The sequence below is a fragment of the Crocuta crocuta genome, unplaced genomic scaffold, assembly GCF_008692635.1.
Source record: "Crocuta crocuta isolate KB4526 unplaced genomic scaffold, BGI_CrCroc_1.0 scaffold45, whole genome shotgun sequence".
Taxonomy (NCBI): domain Eukaryota; kingdom Metazoa; phylum Chordata; class Mammalia; order Carnivora; family Hyaenidae; genus Crocuta; species Crocuta crocuta.
Window position 1 is genome coordinate 4447047 of NW_027530544.1, and position 21126 is coordinate 4468172.

The following is a 21126-nucleotide window of genomic DNA, read 5'->3' on the forward strand; positions in this document are numbered from 1 at the left end:
CCAGAAAAACCTTCCCGAAAAGCCTTTTGCTCCTGTTTTTCCTTTCCGATCTCAAAGCAACCTGTGTTCTTCAGTTCACTAAAACGCTTTGAGGTCCCCAAACACCACCGACAGGTGTTAAGCCAGTATAGGCTGAAGTGGGGTGAAGGGTACTTGGTTTAAGACCAGCGTTATTTCCTAGTTTAGAATTCTGATCGAGTCCGGTCCTCAAAGTGAAACGACGTGACGGGGCGCCTGAGTGGCTCAGACGGTTAAGCGTCAGACTCTGGCTCAGGCCATGATCTCAGAGTTCGTGGGTTCGAGCCCCACGTCGGGCTCTGTGCTGACAGCTAGCTCAGAGCCTGGAGCCTGCTTCAGATTCTGTGTCTCTCTCTCTGACCCTCCCCTGCTCATGCTGTCTCTCTCTCTCTCAGAAATAAATAAAACATTAAAAAAAAAAAGTGAAACGACGTGTGGAGAGTGCGTAAAGGTTCACACCTGTACGGATTCCCGAGACTGACATTGCTGTTACCCGCAGGGTGCACGGCCGCGAGCACGCAACCAGGTTCTGCATCCGCCGCGAGCGCGTCCTCGGATTGGATAGGGCGGTGCATGCCGGGGGCTACCGAGTCTTCGAGGTGCTTGCTGGGAGTTGTAGTTCTTGGAGCCGGAAGTGGGGGTGGCAGGGATACGAACCGCAGCTGAGGCTGCAATCACCGCGCCTGCTGTCAACTCGGGTGTAGTGCATCACCCTGAGCCCACCCACCGAGAGTGCCTCCTCCGTTCCCGGGGGGCTTCGGAACCCCTGAGGAGCGAAGAGGCAGGGACACCTCTCTTCATAAAGGAGGCGACGTCGCAGCCCCGGATGCGGCCAGAGGGCGCGGGAATGGAGCTCGGCGGCTGCGAGGAGCGCCTGCCGGAGGAGAGCAGGTGGGCTGGAAAGGGCAGGGGGAGTCAGGGGCAGATGGACGCTCCAGGTCACCGGGAGAGTTGGGGGGGCTCGGAGGGCACCAGGTGAAGTCGTGATAGACATTAGGGCGATTCCTGTGGGCGACTTGTTTGGGAAGAAATTGTGAACAGAGGGACTGGCAGGGCGTGGATAGGACGGACGGGGGAACGGGTTTAATGAGGGTAAGGGAGGGTGAGTAGAATATGCTCAGGGCAGGGGGAGCCGGAGGGGGAGGTGGGTATTGAGAGGTGCTGTGGTGAGATTTTACTGGCCAGAATCTACAGATAGGAGTAGGGCACAGGTTGGTGTCCCCAAAAACTTTGCGGTGATAGCAAGTCGGTCCAATATTGAGAAGGTTGGTGTTGTAAGAATTTCTGGGCGCAAAGGTTAGGCCGTATGAGTGGCCTAGAAAGAAGCTTAGGCGGGGACGAGTGTGAAGAAGTCGGGAAGGAGGGCCTGTGTATGAAAGTGGACGATTGTAATGGCCATGGTGTGGGGGAGGGGGCTAGCTAATGCGACTAGAAATTGTGTGCGTGCCTCTGTCAATGTCAATGTGGCAGGACCCTTCAGCCATTTCCTTTTCATCTTCAGACCCTTCACTCCTTCCCCGCAATGCAACTAAGCAATTTCACATTTATTTATGCTGAACTATTACCTATTTCATACTTTTTAGAAACGGAGGTTTTAAGATTTTACAAACTACTTTAAATAGTGGCTTATACTCTGTATAGGTGCTTCCCATATTTAGAGTTTGCTTCATTGAGAAAACATCAGCAGGGGAAAAGTAATGAGATATTGTGCCAAGGTGAAGACCTGGCTCTTTGTAGGTTTGACTCCTCTGTTCTGTACACTGTTAGCTTGCGGCCTGTTGTACAGAACGTGGACTGACAAGATTGGGTTCCTGCCTGAGATGTATGAATGATGAGTTCAGTGAAACTGAACATTTTACTTCCCTTTTCCATGTTTCAGTTTCTGCTTATGTATATTTGGCTATTCTTCCTCCAGATGTCTGTGAAACGTTTCATGTAAAAGGTCCCATGTAAATTCTAAGCAAGTTTTGGGGTCATTTTTATTTTCCTTTACCTGTTCATGTGGGAGAGGCTGGGTTGGAAATTCAGGTTCAAATGTCCATCCCGTCTACCTGGCCATTTAGCTAGGTTAGTTATTAATGTATTTAAACAAATAATTATCACATGCCACACACTGTTTAAGAGACCTGCAAGTGCTATTTAATCCTCATGACAGCTGTATGAGGCAGGAATTATTATCATCACCATTTTATAGATGAGGAAGCTGAGACATGGAGAGGATAAATAACTTGCCAATTTCATATAGTGAATCCTGGTGGAACCAGGATTCAAAACCAGGCAGTCTGGCTCCAGAGTCTGCATTTATAGTACTTATGCTGTGCTGCCTCTTGTTATACTGAGACAAATGTATAAGATAATGAATTTTATAGCATTCTTTGCCTCTCACTTAGGCCAGTAGGAGAGCTCCTTTGCAGGTATCTTTTTCTCTCTATTATTTTTTCCATGCTTACTTCTTAAGCAACTCTAGTCACAATTTAATTTCTGCAGTGGGATTATCCCCATAAGGTTACTGGTATTGTTGCTATAGCCTACTCTTTGTTAGTGGCTGGTTAACTCAGAATGTGTTATTTATTGAGATTTCATGACACCAATGGCCTCCTTAGTTCCAAATAGTTAGCTGGCATATACATGCCTTGTGCCTGAGAATTGAGGCATTGTGGCTGGGTCACTGCAAACCTAATTTTCCATGGTCAATAAAATACCCAATTCAGAAAAAAGGCCTCGTTTTTATACATAAAGGATAAACTTACCAATATTTTTTCTGAAAGCATTTGATGTAGTGAAATGTGTGTAAGCTTCATAACCAGGTAGATCTGCATTTGATTCCTAGCTTTACCGCTTAATTTTTTAAAATTTAATTATTCATTTTGAGAGAGACAGAGACTGCATGACTAGGGGAGGGGCAGAGAGAAAGGGAGAGAGAGAATCCCAAGCAGCCTCCTCACTGGCAGTGCAGAGCCCCATGCCTGTTCTAACTCAAGAACCATAAGATCATGACCCCAGCAGAAATCAAGAGCTGGACGCTTAACTGACTGAGCCACCCAGGTGCCCCTCTGTTGCTTAATTTGGCTTATGTATCCAGGAAAAATAATGCCTTCCTGACTGGTAAGTTGTGAGGGTTTGATAAGATAATGTATATGAAGCTCCTTATAGAGTGCCTGGTATGTACTAAGTGCAAAAAATGTCTACTTCTGTCCCCTCCCCAGTTTTCTTGGGTGGGTGAGTGCTTTTCTGGTTGCTGTTTTCAGTTGTATAGCCTGTTCTTCCTCCATCCGTGGCTTCTCTGAGTTCAGTGCACTGAAGATTGGGATGTTAGCCTAGCTTTTCACTTTATCCTTGGAGTATAGTAATTTCATAGGTTCCCTTGTTTTTCATCTAACTAGTTATCACGCTAGCAAAATGCTACAGTGCTTAGAGATGATACTTTGCTTTCTTTAGTTATGTAGTAAATACCTGTTGTTTGGAGGTGTCTGGTGAAACTCCTAAACAGTGAAAGGAACGGTTGTGCTAGCGTTGTTCTGCCACCCTAGACTACCTGGGGCTGTACAGTCTGAGCTTGGGAACCAGCTATATGTAGAGTTTTCTTGATGAAGTGATCCAAATAGAGTCAAAATTCAAGTACTAAAATACTTTTTAGTGTCTCCAAACTGAGTTCATTCCATTGACTGAAACTTTTTTTCATCTTCTGTTCTCTATCTCGGTTAATAGCATTTTTCATTCAGTCAGCTGCCCTGAAATTTGATACTTCCCTCTTCATTTCCCATATCCAAGCAGTTACCAGGTCCTGTGAATTCTGTTCCTGATTTTTCTCTTGAAGCTTTATTGTTTCATTGTTTATATATTAGCAAATATATATTCCAAATATATATTTGCTTATATTACTGAAAATCCCAGGGAGTAGTATTGCTTTAGGCATGGCTAAATGTAGGTCCTTAAACAAGAATTTGTCCCTGTCCATGGACTCTTCTTCTCCATGTTTTGGCTTCATTCTTAGGCAGACTTTCCCATAGGATAATGCTTGGCAACTTCAAGTTTACCAATCCCAAACAAACAAACAAAAGGCAATCCCAATAGGTACAACAAAAGCAAAACTTAAGAGGCTGACTATTATGGGGCTGACTTGAGTTCTATTCCTCTTCTTATAATCAAGGTATGGAATATGCTGGTCAGTCAGGTCTAAATTATGTGCTCAACCCTGGATCCTGTGGCAACGGGATACTTTCTTGGAATTTCATGGACCAGAGTAAGTTGCAGAGGGGTGATTCCTCTGTGGAAAATCAGGGTTCTGTTACCAAAAGAAGGGGACATGAATTCTGGGCACATATAAACAATATATTCACTTAAAACCCTATTATCTCTCATTGTGGATTATCTCAGTAGCCTCCTAAATGATCTCCTAGCCTGGACTCTAGCCCCAATTCCAGACAGCCTCCACACTGCTACCATCTTAATTTTTCAGAAGCAAAGTTACTATAATATTTTGCTTCGAAATGTTCAGTCCTTTCTTATTGAAGATAGAAAATATAATTAAAACTCTTTCCCTGATATTTAATCTGTGCCTTGATCCTTATGAAATTGCCAGTTACAAAACAATAGCATTCACTCGCTCTTATATCTTCCTCATCATTCTCATTCTTGCTTTTCCACATTCCCTGTAGTACCTCCTCCTTTGCCTGGAAGGCTCTTAGTCATCTTTCAAATAATGCTCCTTTATTATTTTTTTTATTAAAAAAAGTATTTAGAAAATGTTTGTTTATTTTTGAGAGAGAGAGAGACAGACTGAGCACAAGAGGGGGAGGGGCAGAGAGAGAGGGAGACACAGAATCCAAAGCAGACTCCAGGCTCTGAGCTGTGAGATCATGACCTGAGCTGAAGTCAGATGCTTAACTGACTGAGCCACCCAGGTGCCCCATAAATAATACTCCTTTAGAAGGCATCCTTCACCTGCCCTTTTCCATATCTGTAGCACTTCTCTCTTCATGGCATAGTTACGTTAAAAGCCCGTCTTCCCTATTTCATTATGAATACCTGGAGGAATGGTAACTCCTCCTCTTTATCACCATAAGCCCAGTGCCTGACATATAATCACCGTGTAATGAATATTTACCTGAGGAATGGAAACGTTAACGATTTGGTCATACCTCTTATAGGTGGGCAAGTGCATTGGAATGGCCTCTTTTCTCCCTTTCTCCCTATTTTCACTTTCTTAAATTTATCCTCATTTCTTATTTTCTTCCCTTTCTTTTCCTTTTTTAAGTGGTAAAGCAGGAGGATCACATAATTTTTGAGCAATCCATGTTTCTGGTCCAGTTATTAGCCTGCCTACCCCCACTACTCACTGCCTTCACCCTCCCCCGCAACGTACTCTTGAAGCCCTGGGGGGAAAATGCTATTGCCAGAACCTGGGTGAGGGTGGTCTCTCAGCTGCCAGCAGGGACCCTAAGCTGCAGCTTTTCTCAGGTATCCTTCCCACAGCTGTTCTGCTTTTTATAGCTGCTTTATCACTTTCCTTAAATGGAATTGTTTTGTGTGTGTTTTGTTTTGTTATTTTGCCTCCATAAATCTTACTAGCCAACCTGGGTGGTTATAGATCAGCTCTGTCCAACATGATAGCCACTACCCACATGTGTGGCAATTTAAGTTGAAATTAATTAAAATTAAATAAAATTTAAAATTTCAGTTCTTTAGTCATGTTCTCCAGATTTCAAGTGCTTAATGGGAACAGTGTGTACTGGCTGCCATACTGGACGATACAGATAAAGCACATTTCCAGCATCATAGAAAGTTCAGTGGAACAATGCTGTTAAAGACTTAAATCTGAGTTTTTCGGGAAACAACTAGAGTATGCTTACATTTTTTTTTTATTTTAACATTTATTTATCTTTGAGAAACAGAGAGAGACAGATCATGAACAGGGGAGGGGCAGAGAAAGAGAGACCCAGAATCGGAAGCAGGCTCTAGGCTCTGAGCTGTCAGCACAGAGCCTGATGCGGGGCTCGAACCCATGAACTGTGAGATCATGACCTGAGCCGAAATCAGATGTTCAACCGACTGAGCCACCCAGGTGTCCCCATGTTTTTTTAGTTCCTCTGAATCAGGCTTGTTTGAAGTTTAACCCACACTTGATTGAGAGGAGAGAAGATTATTAAAGGAACTTATAAATCATTAGTGACTAGGGACTTGGCAAACTACCCTCAAAATTTGTGGGGCCATGGCCTCTGCCAATGAAATTCACAGTGTGCTAGATTGTAGGACTGAAGAGATCATTGATTTTTTTACTAGAAAAGAGCAGAACCCCATAATATCTAAAAGATTCTAAGACAGTCTCCCTCTGAGCTTTCTCATTTGGGTGCTTTTGTGAAGAAAGCATTGAAAGCCATAATTTCATTTCCCTCTCCACCCCTTTCAATACCATGACTTTATTTTGCCTCCTCAAGAGTCCTGTGAGATTTTAAATTTTATGAGGTGTTTGTTTATCTTTTTACTATTCTACTTTTGTTATTTGTTCACTGTCTCATAGCTTTAGGGCCAGAGAATACACCTGTACTTCTTCTGCTTTGGAGGATTGATGGACTGTGTGTGTATGCACCTTACATAGTACAAACCTAGTTTTTGTGAATGTTCTATTCTTAAAAAAAAAAAATGTTCAGGATGTAGCTTTCTAGATGTAAAGAACAACCTTATATGTTATTCAGCTCTTCTAATCACTTTTTACTTTATGGTTTTCATGATCTGAACATTAATCTCCTATTACCATTGTTTTTTCTGTTTCCATTTTTTTTTAAGATCTTATTTTTAAGTAATCTCTATATTCAGTGTGGGAGTTTGAACCCATAAACATGAGGTCAAGGATCGCATGCTCCCACCAACTGAGCCAGCCCCTCAATTTTCTTTCTTCTGTCTTCTACTGTTTTTGTAGAAAAACAGTCTTCTCCTGTGTGTGTGAGTGTTTTATATATTTTGAGGTCATGTTATTACATACATAAAAATTAATGAGAGCTGTATCTTCATTATGCCCTCTTTGTCTTTTTTAATGATTCTTGTCTTCAGTGTAACCTTGACAGAATATCATAATTTCAACTAACTTTTTTGCTTGATTGGCTGTTTTGTTTTAAATAGTTGAGTTCAGGGGCACCTGGGTGGCTCAGTCAGTTAAGTGTCCGACTTCGGCTCAGGTCATGATCTCACAGTTCATGAGTTAGAGTCCTGTGTCAGGCTCTATACTGACAGCTCAGAGCCTGGAGCCTGTTTCGGATTCTGTGTCTCCCTCTCTTGCTGCCCCTCCTGCCCTCATGCTCTGTCTCTCTCTCCTTCAAAAATAAATTAAAACATTAAAAAAAATTAAATAGTTGAGTTTAGTTCATTGACTTTAATTTTTATATCTGTTTCATCTTAATTCTGTCATCTTTTAAAAAATGATTTTTAAACTTTTTTTTTTGTTTATTTTTGAGACAGACAGACAGACAGTACTGGCAGGAGAAGGGCAGAGAGAGGAGACATAGAATCTGAATCAGGCTTCAGGCTCTGAGCTGGCATCATAGAGCCTCATGTGAGCTCGAACCCACAAACCAGGAAATCATGACCTAAGCCAAAGTCAGACATTTAACTGAGCCACCCAGGTGCCCCTAAAAATGACTTTTATAATATTTTCTTGCTCTTTCTTTGCCTCAGCAATTTTTAAGATAGTCTAGTTTTAGGGGTGCCTGGGTGGCTCAGTCATTTAAGCACCTGACTCTTGATTTCAGCTCAGGTCATGATCTCATGGTTAGTGAGTTTGAGCCGTTAGTGAGTTTGAGCCCTGCCTCCGGCTCTGTACTGCAAGTGAGGAGCCTGCTTGGGATTCTCTCTCTCTGCCGCTCCCCCATATGGATGCATGCACATGCATGTGCTTTCTCTCTCTCAAAAATAAACTTTTTAAAAAAAGATCATCTCTCTCCTTTCTCTGCCCCTCCCCCCTTGCACTCTGTCTCTCTGTCTCTCTCTCTCTCTCAAAAACAAATAAACATTAAAAATTTTTAAAAAAGATAATCCAGTTTTAGTTGTAATGATAGTTAGCTTTTGCTTTAAAATGGTGTCCCTAAAACTGAAGTAATTGAAGCAGTCTTTCTTTCCTCCTGTGCTTTGCTATCAAAGTGGTGGTGTGTGCCTCCTTTACCTTGCTTGTAAAGCATTCTGCTACCCAGACATGACAGTATGGTAATGAGACTGAGTTTCTTATATGGCTCATGAAATTAGCCTCATTGCTTTGCAATAAAACCTGATATGTTTCTACCATTCTATCAACTAAGCAGATTTGAGTCCCTGTTACATACAAGATACCTCCAAATCTGAGGAAGTCTTTTCTAGCTTTCTGCTTCAGCGAGAGCACCATGAGCATAATCAGACCTTGGAATATGTATTTACTAAGAGGAGATTTAACCCTGGTTTAAAATCAGGTGAGACATTGTTTAGATGCAGAGCACAATGACATGTCTTAATTTGTGTTACAGACTGTCCAATCTAGATAGTTTTTGGCAGAATTTTCTCTGAGGCAGAATGGGTAAGAAAACTTTATTCTGGTACCCCTTCTAATATAGTTGTGTGTTTATACCGTGGAAGGTGAAAGAGGGAAAAGGACAGAGAAAAGAGAAGGAATATTATTATCTGCTCTATGATGGTGCTTTCTATAGATGATCAATTACACTGAAGGAACTGAAGCTTAAAGAATTTAAATGGCTTACCCAAGGATGCAACAGCTAGTTTGAGCTTGGATTCAAATTCAGGTTGGCCTGACTATGAAGCTTGTTCTCTTTCTGCTGCATGACATTTTCTCTGTCCTTTTTAAAAAATGTTTAAAAAAATTTTTTTTAATTTTTATTTCTGAGAGAGGGAGAGAGACAGTGTGAGCAGGGGAAGGTCAGAGAGAGAGGGAGATACAGAATCTGAAACAGGCTCCAGGCTCTGAGATAGCTGTCAGCACAGAGCCCAACATGGGGCTCGAGCCCATAAACCGTGAGGTCATGACCTGAGCCGAAGTCAGACGCTTAACCGACTGAGCCACCCAGGCGCCCCTCTCCGTCCTTCTTATAAAGTACAAAAGAAATAGAAAAGACATGGTCTCTATCCTTGAGGAAACAAACCACATACAATAACAGTTTTTTTATGGATGATTAGGAAGAATGTTATATTGACAGTGTATATTACAGGGTTTCAAACAAAGGAGTTATAGCAAGTCGAACTATTTAGAACTTTTTTTTAAACGTTTATTTATTTTTGAGAGAGAGTGTGTGTGAGAGTTGGGAAGGGGAAGAGAGAGAGGAGACAGAAGATCTGAATGAGCTCTATGCTAACAGCAGACAACCCAATGTGGGGCTCGAACTCATAAACTCAGGTTGTGACATCATGACCTGAGCCAAAGTCGAACACTTAAAACTGACTGAGCCACCCAGGTCTCCTTATTTAGAACTTCTTAGGAGAAGTTTGAGCTAGAGTTGGACCTGAGTCCCTGAATGAGACAAGAAGAGAAGCATTCTAACTGGAAAAGTTCTGCATAAATAAAGTCATGGAAGTAGATGTGAGGTTGGCATGTTTATAATAAAGTGTGGTAGGGAGAGACTACATTCAAATTGAGGAGTACTGAGCAGGAAAGTTGGTATTTAGATTGGAGCTACATGATGAAGACATTTCGAATTCCATACTGAGGAGTTTGTACATCATCAGTGGTTTAGGTTTCTGACATAAGGGATTTTCCTTTTGTTAAATCCGTTCATTGTTGAAATTCAATAAATTTGATGTCATTCAAATGTAGTGTGATTGGTGAGGCATTTGAATAGATATGAAGTTACAAGCATGCCTACGATGACTACATATTCCCTGCAAGACAGGAAGATTCTGCTGTCAGCCATTAAAGAGATGGGACTGGCCCATGGTTAGGTTCTCCTAGGAGCCCTGGAGCTGAGAGACTATAATGAAGTCAGGCATGTCTTTTCTATAAGCATATTATTTACTTAAAAACATCATAAATATTTAACTGCATACTCTACATGTCAGATACTATATAATTAAAACCAGAAAATATGAAACCAGATGAGAAGAAAGTTAAACAAATTAAATGTGGTAGTCTGTTGCTACTTAAGGTTACTTAACTATGTTTTCCTCTGCTGTAAAAAAGGAACCTATTACTTCTTTTCAGGGAGTGCTTTTTGGTATTAAAAGTCCCAGGTGTTTGCCGGACCACAGCCTTTCAACATAAGATGCCCTTGATGCTTTGGTATTTAAAAAAATCCTTGATGGTATTTTCCAGCCTCTTGTTTGCTAACTTTGTTCAGATTATTGCTCTTTCATTAATTGCTAGACTCAAGGAAGGCCAAACAGTTCTTTCCTTCTCTACATTCCCCTCATATAACTAGAGGTAACCACTATTACATCTCTTAATTTCTCTCAGTATTTTTATGTTGAGGTCATAAATAATAATTTTATATTTTGCTTTCTATGGTTTGATATACTATATATCATTAACTTTGGAAACTCTTCCTAATGAAAACTTTTCATGGTTTCATGATATTCCATCATTTGGATATCACATACTTTTCTTACATTTCAGGAATCAAATCCTTATCTGACTTGGGACAACCTGACTTTCAATCTTGATTTCAGGTAGATACCACGATCCTTTGCAGATAAAAGGCACACTGTGGAGAGGGTATGCCAATAAGTTGAAACTGTATCCTTGTACCACTAAAAAGGATGCTGGGGATCCAAGACATGTCAATATATATTTCTTGGATTAAAATCTCACTTTACAATTGCATAATACTTATTACATATTTACTATATGTCATATATTTCAGTTATTTTTAGTGATTATGTGTTAGTTATATGGATAGCCCTTTTTATTTATAAGTTTTTATTTGAATTCCAGTTAGTTTACATATAGTGTCATATTAGTTTCAGGTGTACAGTATAGAGTGATCCAACACTTGGATACATCACCTGGGACATAGCACTTTTTAAAAAAATAACATTTGCCTGTAACCTTTCTGTTTTAACCTTGAGTGTCACTTTTTTAAAATTCTGGGATAATTAACATACAGTGTTATATTAGTTTCAGGCATACAGTATAGTGATTCAACAGTTCTCTGTGTTACTCAGTGCTCATCATGATAACTGCACCCTTAATCACTTTCACTTATTTCACCCATTCCTTCCACTCACCTCCCCTCTGATAACTATCCATTTGTTCTCAGTTAAGAGTCTGTTTTTTAGTTTGTCTCTTTTGTTGTTGTCTTGTTTCTTAAATTCCACATGAGTAAAATCATGTGGTATTTGTCTTTTTCTGGCTGACTTATTTCACTTAGCATTATACTCTCTAGATCCATCCATGTTGTTGCAAATGGCAAGATTTTCTTTTTTGTGGCCAAGTAATATTCCATTACACACACACACGCACCTTCTTTATCCATTCGTCTCTCAATGGACACTTGGGCTACCTCCATAATTTGTCTATTGTAAATAATGCTGCAATAAGCATAGGATTGCATATATTTTTTCAAATTATTTTTGTATTCTTTGGGTAAATATTCAGTAGTAGAATTACAGGATCATGTGGTAATTCTATTTTTAATTTTTTGAGGAATCTCCATACTGCTTTCCACAATGGCTGCACTAGTTTGCATTCCCACCAACAGTGCAAGAGGCTTCATTTTACCTCACATTGTTACCAACACTTGTTGTTGTATTTTTGACTTTAACTATTCTGGCAGGTATAAAGGGATATATCATTGTGGTTTTGATTTGCATTTCCTTGATGATGAGTGATATTGAGCATCTTTTCATGTGTCTATTGGGCATCTGCATGGCTTCTTTGGAGAAATGTCTGTTCATGTCTTCTGCCCATCTTTTAATAATTGTATCGTGTGTGTGTGTGTGTGTGTGTGATCAATCTTGTAAGTTCTTTTTTTTTTAATTTTTTGAGAAGGAGTGTAAATGGGGGAGGGGCAGAAAGAGGGAAATAGGGGTTCTAAATGTGCCCTGCGCTGACAGGCTGACAGCACCGAGCCCACCATGGGGCCCAAACTCATGAACTGTAAGATCATGACCTGAGCCAAAGTTGGATGCTCAACCAACAGAGCCACCCGGGTGCCCCTCGGTCTTGTAAATTTTTAATACATTTTGGATATGTCATTTAATAAATTATAAGATGTGTCATTTGGGAATCTCCTATTCAGTAGATTGCCTTTTAGTTCTGTTGATTATTTCCTTTGCTGTGCAGAAGCTATTTATTTATTTATAAGTAGGCTTCATGCCCAGCATAGAGCCCAATGCAGGACTTGAACTCATGACCCTGAGATCAAGAGTTGATACTTAACCAACTGAGACACCCAGGCACCCCCCCTTTTTTTTTTTTTAAGCCAAGAAGCTTTTTATTTTGATGTAGTACCAATAGTTTACTTTTGATTTTGTTTCCCTTGCCTCAGAAGACCTATCTAGAAAAATATTGCTATGGCTGATGTCAGAGAAATTACTGCCTGTGCTCTGTTCTAGGCTTTTTATGGTTTCAGGTCTCACATTTAGGTCCTTAATCCATTTTCTAAAAAGTTTTATTTATTTGTTTTGAGAGAGAGAGCACGCAAGAGAGCATGAGCACGAGCAGGGGAGGGGCAGAGAAAGAAGGAGAGAGAGAGAATCCCAAGCAGGCTCCACACCAGTAGCACAGAACCCAATCAGTGGCTCAAACTTACAAACCATGAGATCATGACCAGAGCTGAAACTGAGAGTTGGACGCCTAACTGACTGAGCCACCCAGATCCCCTACGTCCTTAATCTGTTTTGAGTTTATTTTGTGTATATGTGAAGTGGTTTGGTTTCATTCTTTTGCATGTAGCTGTCCAGTTTTCCCAGTACCATTTTTTGAAGAGACTATCTTTTTCCCATTGTATATTCTTGCCTCCTTTGTCAAAGATTAATTGATCATATGATTGTGGGTTTATTTCTGGGCTCTCCATTCTGTTCTCTTGATCTATTTGTTTTTTTATGTGCCAGTACCATACTGTTTTGATTACTACAGCTTTGTAGTATGTCTTGAAATCTGGGATTGTGATACTTCCAGTTTTGTTCTTCTTTTTCAGGATTGCTGTGGCAATAGGTATTCTATTATTTTTGGTACATTTGTAAATAGGATTATTTTCTTAATTTCTCTTTCTGCTACTTCATTATTAGTGTATAGAAAGCAACAAGTTTATATTAATTTTGTATCCTGCAATCTTAACTGAAGTCACAGATCACTTTAGTAGTTTTTTGGTGGAATCTTTAAGGTTTTCTATATACGGTATCATGTCATCTGCAAGTAGGGAAAGTTTTACTCCTTTTTTTTTTTTTTAAACCAATGTGGATGCCTTTTATTTCCTTTTCTTGTCTGATTTCTGTGGCTAGGACTTTCAGAACTATGTTGAATAAAAATGGTGAGAGTAGACATCCTTGTCTTGTTCCTGATCTTAGGGGAAAAGCTCCCAGTTTTTCTCTACTGGGTATGATGTTTGTTGTGGGTTTTTCACATATTGCATTTATTATGTTAAGGTATGTCCCCTCTAAACCTACTTTGTTGAGGGTTTTTATCATGAATAGATGTTGTACTTTGTCAAATACTTTTTTCTGCATGTATTCAAATGATTGTGTCATTGTTTATCAAGTCTCTTGTTGATGTGATGTATCACATTGGTTGATTTGTGAATATTGAACCACCTTGTATCCCAGCAATAAATCCCACTTGATTGTGCTGAATGATTTTTAAAATATATTATTGGGTTTGGTTTGCTAATATTTTGTTGAGGGTTTTTGCATCTTTGTTCATCAGAGATATTGGCCTGTAGTTCCCTTTTTTTGGTAGTGTCTTTTTCTTGTTTTGGTATCAAGGTAATGCTGGCCCCTTGAGTATCGCTTCTAATTGTGACTTGGCAAACCTAATACCGAGCTGGCATTTAGGAAAACATTTTCCTTTAATATCCTTATTTGAGTTGCTTAAGCAATTTCTATTCCTCTTTCAAGGAGGAATCAAGTCAAAATCATCCCGAAAGAAAATAGATAGAACTCTATTCTGAGGTTGGCATAACTGTTGATGAAAATGATTCAGGTAGCAATAGATTATACTGTCCTTTGCCACTTAGACCTCGTTCTTCCTTGGCACAGGGTGAGATGCTTAGAAATACTTGCTTTTAATTTATGATGATTAAGGGAGAGCACTCTCTGTACTTGGAGAAGTGGCTCTGCAAAGGGCTACTTTGAACCTAATATACTTCAAAGGCCTTGCTTTTGCCCAGATAAAGGTTACATGTCAATTCAAGGTGATACCATTCAAATAATTATTACTAAACAGGTTTCATCCAAGAAAGATTGACCTTACTTACTGAAAGTGTGGTTAAAGAATACAGAGGCATATTTGATTTCTTATGGTGATCTGTTCACTTGCATATAAGATTCAGGTATGAATAGATAAATGCAGCTACTGTGTATGGGCTCCAATTGGATTTAGCATTTCAATTCTCTGAAAGTGATAACTGCATCATTAGGATAAAGTATTCTAAAAGGGTAAAGACACTAAATAGACTAGCTATGTAAATAAAATTTTTTTAAAGTTTACTTTTCTTTTGCATGAGCTTATACCAAATATAAATGATTTGGTGTATCTTAGAATAAGAGCCACATTCTTCTGTAGCTTTGGTATCTTAGGGATGTTACATTGTGGGGAAGGAAAGTTCTTTAGCTTTGTCCAGTAGAAGTTGGTAGTAGATCTGAATGCTCAGGTTTCTAGGATTTCAGTGCTCTTTATATAATTTGGAATCAAAGCCTTAGGATGATAGGGTACTTGGTGTCTGCTTGCAGAATTTATAATGATGTTCTTTGACAGTTATGCTTGTAAGATAGAGAATAAATCAGAACATAGATATGTAAAGTCACTTGAGGAAGCAAACTGTTCTCAGGCCTGCAAGACTTGATTGTAACCTGTTGGAATGTGAAAACCATGTCAGTCTGAACAGGCCAAATTAACCCTACGGAAGCATAGGAGATGGAGAGTCACTGAAGCAAAAGTTGGCAGTCAGTTGACTTCTGTGATGGCAGTTTCTCGCAATATAACAATAAGTGGCATTTTAATGACCATCTAAGTCCTCTGTACATCATAGTTATCTTGACATGTCTCTTGGGACTGGTATGGAAATAGAACAGGACAATGGCCAACAGGTACGTGAAGAGGTGCTCAGGATCACTAATCGTCAGGGAAATACAAATTAAAAAAACTGCAGTGAGATAGGACCTCATGCCTATTAGAAGGGCTGTCATCAAAAAGATGAGAGAAAACAAGTGTTAGCGGGAAGGTAGAGAAAAGGGAATCCTTGTACACTGTTGATGGGAATATAGTGGTGTAGCCACTGTAGAAAGTAGTATGGAGATTCCTCAGAAATTAAAAATAGAAGTACTGTGTGATCTGGCAGTTTTACTTCTGGGTATATATCCAAAGGAAACAAAAACAGGATGCTGAAGATGTATCTGTACCTCTGTGTTCACTCCAGCATTATTTGTAAGAGCCATGGCATGGAAACAACCTTAGTATCCATTGATAGATGAATGGATAAAGAAAATGTGACACACACACACAGAGGAATATTATTCAGCTCTAAAAGGGAAATCCTGCCATTTGTGACAACATGGATGGACCTTGAGAGCATTATGATAAGTGAAATAAGTCAGACAAAGAAAGACAAATATTGTATAATCTCACTTATATGTGGAGTCTAAAAAAGTCAAACTCCTGGAAATAGAGAGCAGACTAATGGGTGGTTAATAGAGGTGGGGGATGAGGGAAATGGGTACACTTCCAATAATCAGATAAATGAATTCTGTGATGTAATGTACAGCATGAGTGACTACAGTTAACAAGACTGTATAATATATTTGAAAGCTGCTAAGAGAGTAGATCTAAATGTTCTCATCACAAGATAAAATTTGTAACTGTGTGAGCTATGAATGTTAACTAAGCTTAATATGTTAATCATTTTGCAGTATATACATATATCAAATCATTATGTTACAAACTTCAAGCTAGTATAATGTTATATGTCGATTATATCTCAATAAAACTGGGGAAAAAGAAATAGAATAAATGAGTTTGGTGACTTGCATGTTTAAATGGTGTAAGGTTAAGAAAGCCTGATGTCTCCCAGTTTGAATAAATTCTTGGTCTTAAGGCCTTGAGAGCAGAAGACCAAATTGAGATTCATCTGACTTTCTCTTTTTAGATGACACTCTTATACTGGATCTGGCTTCATTCATTATATTTTAGTTGTCTTTACTGACCAACTTTTAAAAATGACTCAGAAAATGTACAAAAGTTAGTTTTGAGTACTGATGGAATTAGAAAGGATTCCAATTCAGGACCCTTTTGCCCTTATAGGTATTTAAATGATGTAAAATAGTTATGGTGAAAGTTCCTGAAAAAAATTATTATTCCCACGACTGTCCTTGACAAGTATAAAGAGTAATATTTTAATAAGAAATTAAAACAGGGCAAGGTAAAGTGTGCAGCATGACAATTGAAGGCCTAAGAGGAGGAGTTTGGCACTTCATCTCATGTTTTCTTTATGCAGTTTGATTCCGTGCATCCACCTTTTCTCATTCAATTGAAGTTGGTTTTGAGTTTTTATCGGGATGGAAACTGTTGAGAAAATGCTGGGGATTTAAGAGGAATCTGAAGATCATTTAGGGCAGCAATTTTCAGACTTTTCTTCTGCAGTACTTTACATGGTCCAGAAGAATAAGCCAAAAGTTGACTGATTTGGAGGCATGTCCCAAAGTGGCTCAGTGCAAACAGAACCTTTTAGTCTTGACTTTAGCTTAAAAAACTATGGGGGTGGGGGGCAGAGATCATGGACAATTTCTATTCTTAATCATATTTGTATGCAGGTATGTGTACTTAGTGCATGGAAAGATAGTGAATAAAAAGTCATTTTTGACTTTTTTATTCTGAAAAAGATTTCTGGATTTGATCAAATGCCCTCATCTCTTTATTGCTTATGTCCTATCATTTCCAGAAATGGATCTTGATGAGTTGCAGTCTTAGAAACACAGGTTTATAGGCTTCTTATGTGAGAATTGAATGAAATAATAGATGAAGATCACCTTACAAAGCATAACATGCCATGTTAAGAGTGAGGGTTTTTTTTACATTTAATTTATTTTTTAAAATTTACATCCAAGTTAGTTAGCATATAGAGCAACAATGATTTCGGGAGTGGATTCCTTAATGCCCCTTACACATTTAGCCCATTCCTCCCTCCCTCAACCCCTTCTGTAACCCTCTTTTTGTTCTCTATATTTAAGAGTCTCTTATGTTTTGTCCCCCTCCCTGTTTTTTATATTATTTTTGCTTCCCTTCCCTTATGTGTATCTGTTTTGTATCTTAAAGTCCTCATATGAGTGAAGTTATATGATATTTGTCTTTCTCTGACTGACAAGTTTCGCTTAGCATAATACCCTCTAGTTCCATCCATGTAGTTGCAAATGGCAAGATTTCATTATTTTTGATTGCTGAGTAATACTCCATTGTGTATATATACTGCATCTTCTTTATCCATTCATCCATCGATGGACATTTGGGCTCTTTCCATACTTTGGCTATTGTAGATAGTGCTGCTGTAAACACTGGGATGCATGTGCACCTTCGAAACAGCATATCTGTATCTCTTGGATAAATACCTAGTAGTGCAATTGCTGGATCGTAGGGTAGTTCTACTTTTAATTTTTTGAGGAACCTCCACACTGTTTTCCAGAGTGGCTGCACCAGTTTGCATTCCAACCAGCAGGGCAAAAGAAAAGAGATCCTCTTTCTCCGCATCCTCGCCAACATCTGTCGCCTGAATTGTTAATGTTAACCATTCTGACAGGTGTGAAGTGGTATCTCATTGTGGTTTTGATTTGTATTTCCTTGATGAAGAGTGATGTTGAACATTTTTTCATGCATCCGTTGGCCATCTGGATGTCTGTTTGGAGAAGTGTCTATTCATGTCTTTTGCCCATTTCTTCACTGGATTATTTGTTTTTTGGGTGTTGAGTTTGATAAGTTCTTTATAGATTTTGGATACTAACCCATTATCTGATGTCATTTGCAAATACTTTCTCCCATTCTGTCGGCTGCCATTTAGTTTGCTGATTGTTTCCTTTGCTGTACAGAGGCTTTTTATTTTGATGAGGTCCCAGTAGTTCATTTTTGCTTTTGTTTCCCTTGTCTCCAGAGACATGTTGAGTAAGAAGGTGCTGTGTCCAAGGTCAAGGAAGTTTTTACCTACTTTCTCCTTGAGGATTTTGATGACTTCCTGTCTTGCATTTAGGTCTTTCATACATTTTGAGTTTATTTTTGTGTATGGTTTAAGGAAGTGGTCCAGGTTCATTTTTCTGCATGTCACTGTCCAGTTTTCCCAGCACCACTTGCTGAAGAGACTTCTTTATTCCATTGGATATTCTTTCCTGCTTTGTCAAAGATTAGTTGGCCATACATTTGTAGGTCCATTTCTGGGTTTTCTATTCTGTTGTATTGAGCTGAGTGCCTGTTTTTGTGCCAGTACCATACTGTCTTGATGATTACAGCTTTGTAATATAGCTTGAAGTCCAGGATTGTGATGTCTCCAGCTTCAGTTTTCTTTTTCAAGATTGCTTTGGCTATTCAAGGTCTTTTCTGGTTCCATACAAATTTTAGGATTGTTTGTTCTAGCTCTGTGAAGATTGCTGGTGTTATTTTGATAGGAATTACATTGAATATGTAGATTGCTTTGGGTAGTATTGACATTTTAACAATATTCATTCTTCCTATCCAGGAGCATGGAATATTTTTCCAGTTTTTAATGTCTTCTTCAATTTCTTTCATGAGCTTTCTGTAGTTTTCAGTGTACAGAGTTTTCACCTTTGGTTAGATTTATTCCTAGGTATTTTACGGTTTTTGGTGCAATTGTAAATGGAATCGATTCCTTGATTTCTCTTTGTTGCTTCATTATTAGTGTATAGGAATGCAACCAATTTCTGTGCATTGATTTTATATCCTGCAACTTTGCTGAATTCCTAGCCATTTTTTGGTAGAATCTTTTGGGTTTTCCATATAGAGTATCATGTCATCTGCGAAGAGTGAAAGTTTGACCTCTTCCTGGCCAATTTGGATACCTTTTATTCTGATTGCTGAGGCTAAGACTTCCAATACTATATTGAATAAGCATGGCAAGAGTGGACATCCTTGTCTTGTTCCTGACAAGGAAGGCTGTCAGTTTTTCCCCATTGAGGATGATATATATTAGTGTTGGGTCTTTCATATAAAGCTTTTGTAATCTTGAGGTATGATCTTTCTATCCCTACTTTCTTGAGGGCTTTTATCAAGAAAGGATGCTGTATTGCGTCAAATGCTTTCTCTGCATCTATTGAGAGGATAATGTGGTTCTTGTCCTTTTATTGATGTGATGAATCCCAATGATTGTTTTGCAGATATTGAACCAGCCCTGCATCCCAGGTATAAATCCCACTTGGTTATAGTGAATAATTTTTTTTAATGTATTGTTGGATCTGGTTGCCTAATATCTTGTTGAGGATGTTTTTGTTTTTTAATCTTAGTGTTCTTTACAACTTAAGTCCTCTCAGAATTGGGTCTTAGGCCCAAGTAAAAAATTAATAGGGGAAAAAATAATAGGGTATGGGGTAGGAGACTTCTTGGCTCAGCCTTTCTTTGACGTGTTTAGGATTAGGTACAACAAAGTTAACTAACCTCTGGTATAAATGATGCCCTTGCAGGAGGGAGCACTGGCAGTTGCTGGGTAATTTGAAGACTACTGTGGAGGGTTTGGTGTCAGCCAACAGCCCCAACGTCTGGTCCAAGTATGGTGGCCTGGAGCGGCTTTGTAGGGATATGCAGAGCATTCTCTATCATGGGCTCATCCATGACCAGGTATGTTAATCTCTTCTTTCTTACCAGGTTTTGCTGAAAAGAAACAGTTGCATTAAGTTGTTGACAGGGAGATGATGAAGGCTACTGGTCTGTGAACCCTTGAGAGTGGGACTGTGATATGATGAGAAGGAAGAGGATAAGGACAATGATGATGAATCACTAGGATTTTTCCCTTAGGAGGACCCTAGTGCACCTCTGAGAAGTATTTACAGAATATTGTCAGTTTTAGAATATCCTCTGAGCATCATTTATAGATAACTTGTTGATTCTTATGAATGGTAATTTTAGTTATAGCTTATTTTTTATATATAAACTTCATTGATGTTGAGTTTCTTCTCTGTAATTTCCTCAAACACTAATAAACTTTGAGTATTGATAGTGAGTAGAATGTGAGAATACATAATGGTTTTGCCTTATCTTTGGTAGTTACTCCATTTGCAGTGCTTTAAGTAAGGTTTGGATCTGAATAAAATTGTTGGGTGAGTCATTGGCTCTGGTACCCTCCGACTTAAAAAATCAGACCTCACAGATATGTGCATAATCTTGTGTTCCCAAACACTCATGCTCATCCCATATCAGGCCTAGTATTTTTCCTTGCCTGGCACTCTTTCCCTTGAGCTAAGCTTGTCTTTCTCTTTTTTCATCAGAATTTATTCTCAACTAGCAGTCACATTGAAAAAAAGCTAACCAACTAGTTGGTATTAAGGTATTCATAGTTTGGTAGGATTTAATATGCTACCCTTCCTTCTAAAAATATATGTGTATTACCGCTGAACAGTATCTTCAAACTAACGTTCCTGTTTGATATTTTGAGAATTCAGTGGTAAAATTGGCTTAGGTTAGATTTTCTTTATGCAGAGGAAGTTCTGAAAGTGAGGCTCTCTCAAAGTGTTTCTTAATGGTTATTGTTATTTAAGCACTGTTCTAGACACTTGGAGGTAGCATTGTATGGTAGCCTGACAAAAGTCTCTAGAATCAGATAGAACCTGGATTGAAACCTAGACTTGTTTCTTAGGTCCTTGGGGGGAAAAATGACATAGTAGTTACAATTATAGACTTCTGAGTCAGACTGTTAATCTCAGCTTCAGAACTTTGTGGTATTGGGTAAGCTATCTCTTTGTGCCTCTGTTTCCTCATTTGTAAAAAGAGGAGATAAC

The 21126-nt window shown here is 39.0% G+C and overlaps 1 protein-coding gene across 5 annotated transcripts in view; it reads left to right on the top strand.

Annotated features, from left to right (window-relative positions):
* The first annotated feature begins 666 nt into the window (after nucleotides 1-666).
* Nucleotides 667-21126, top strand: part of RUBCN (rubicon autophagy regulator) — a 60479-nt gene continuing 40019 nt past the window's right edge. For all 5 annotated transcript variants that reach the window (XM_077767659.1, XM_077767661.1, XM_077767660.1 and 2 more), the window contains exons 1-2: nucleotides 667-909; nucleotides 19816-19969. In XM_077767659.1, the coding sequence (XP_077623785.1) occupies nucleotides 845-909; nucleotides 19816-19969 (219 nt within the window). In that variant the 5' untranslated portion in view covers nucleotides 667-844. The remainder of the gene's footprint in view (nucleotides 910-19815; nucleotides 19970-21126) is intronic.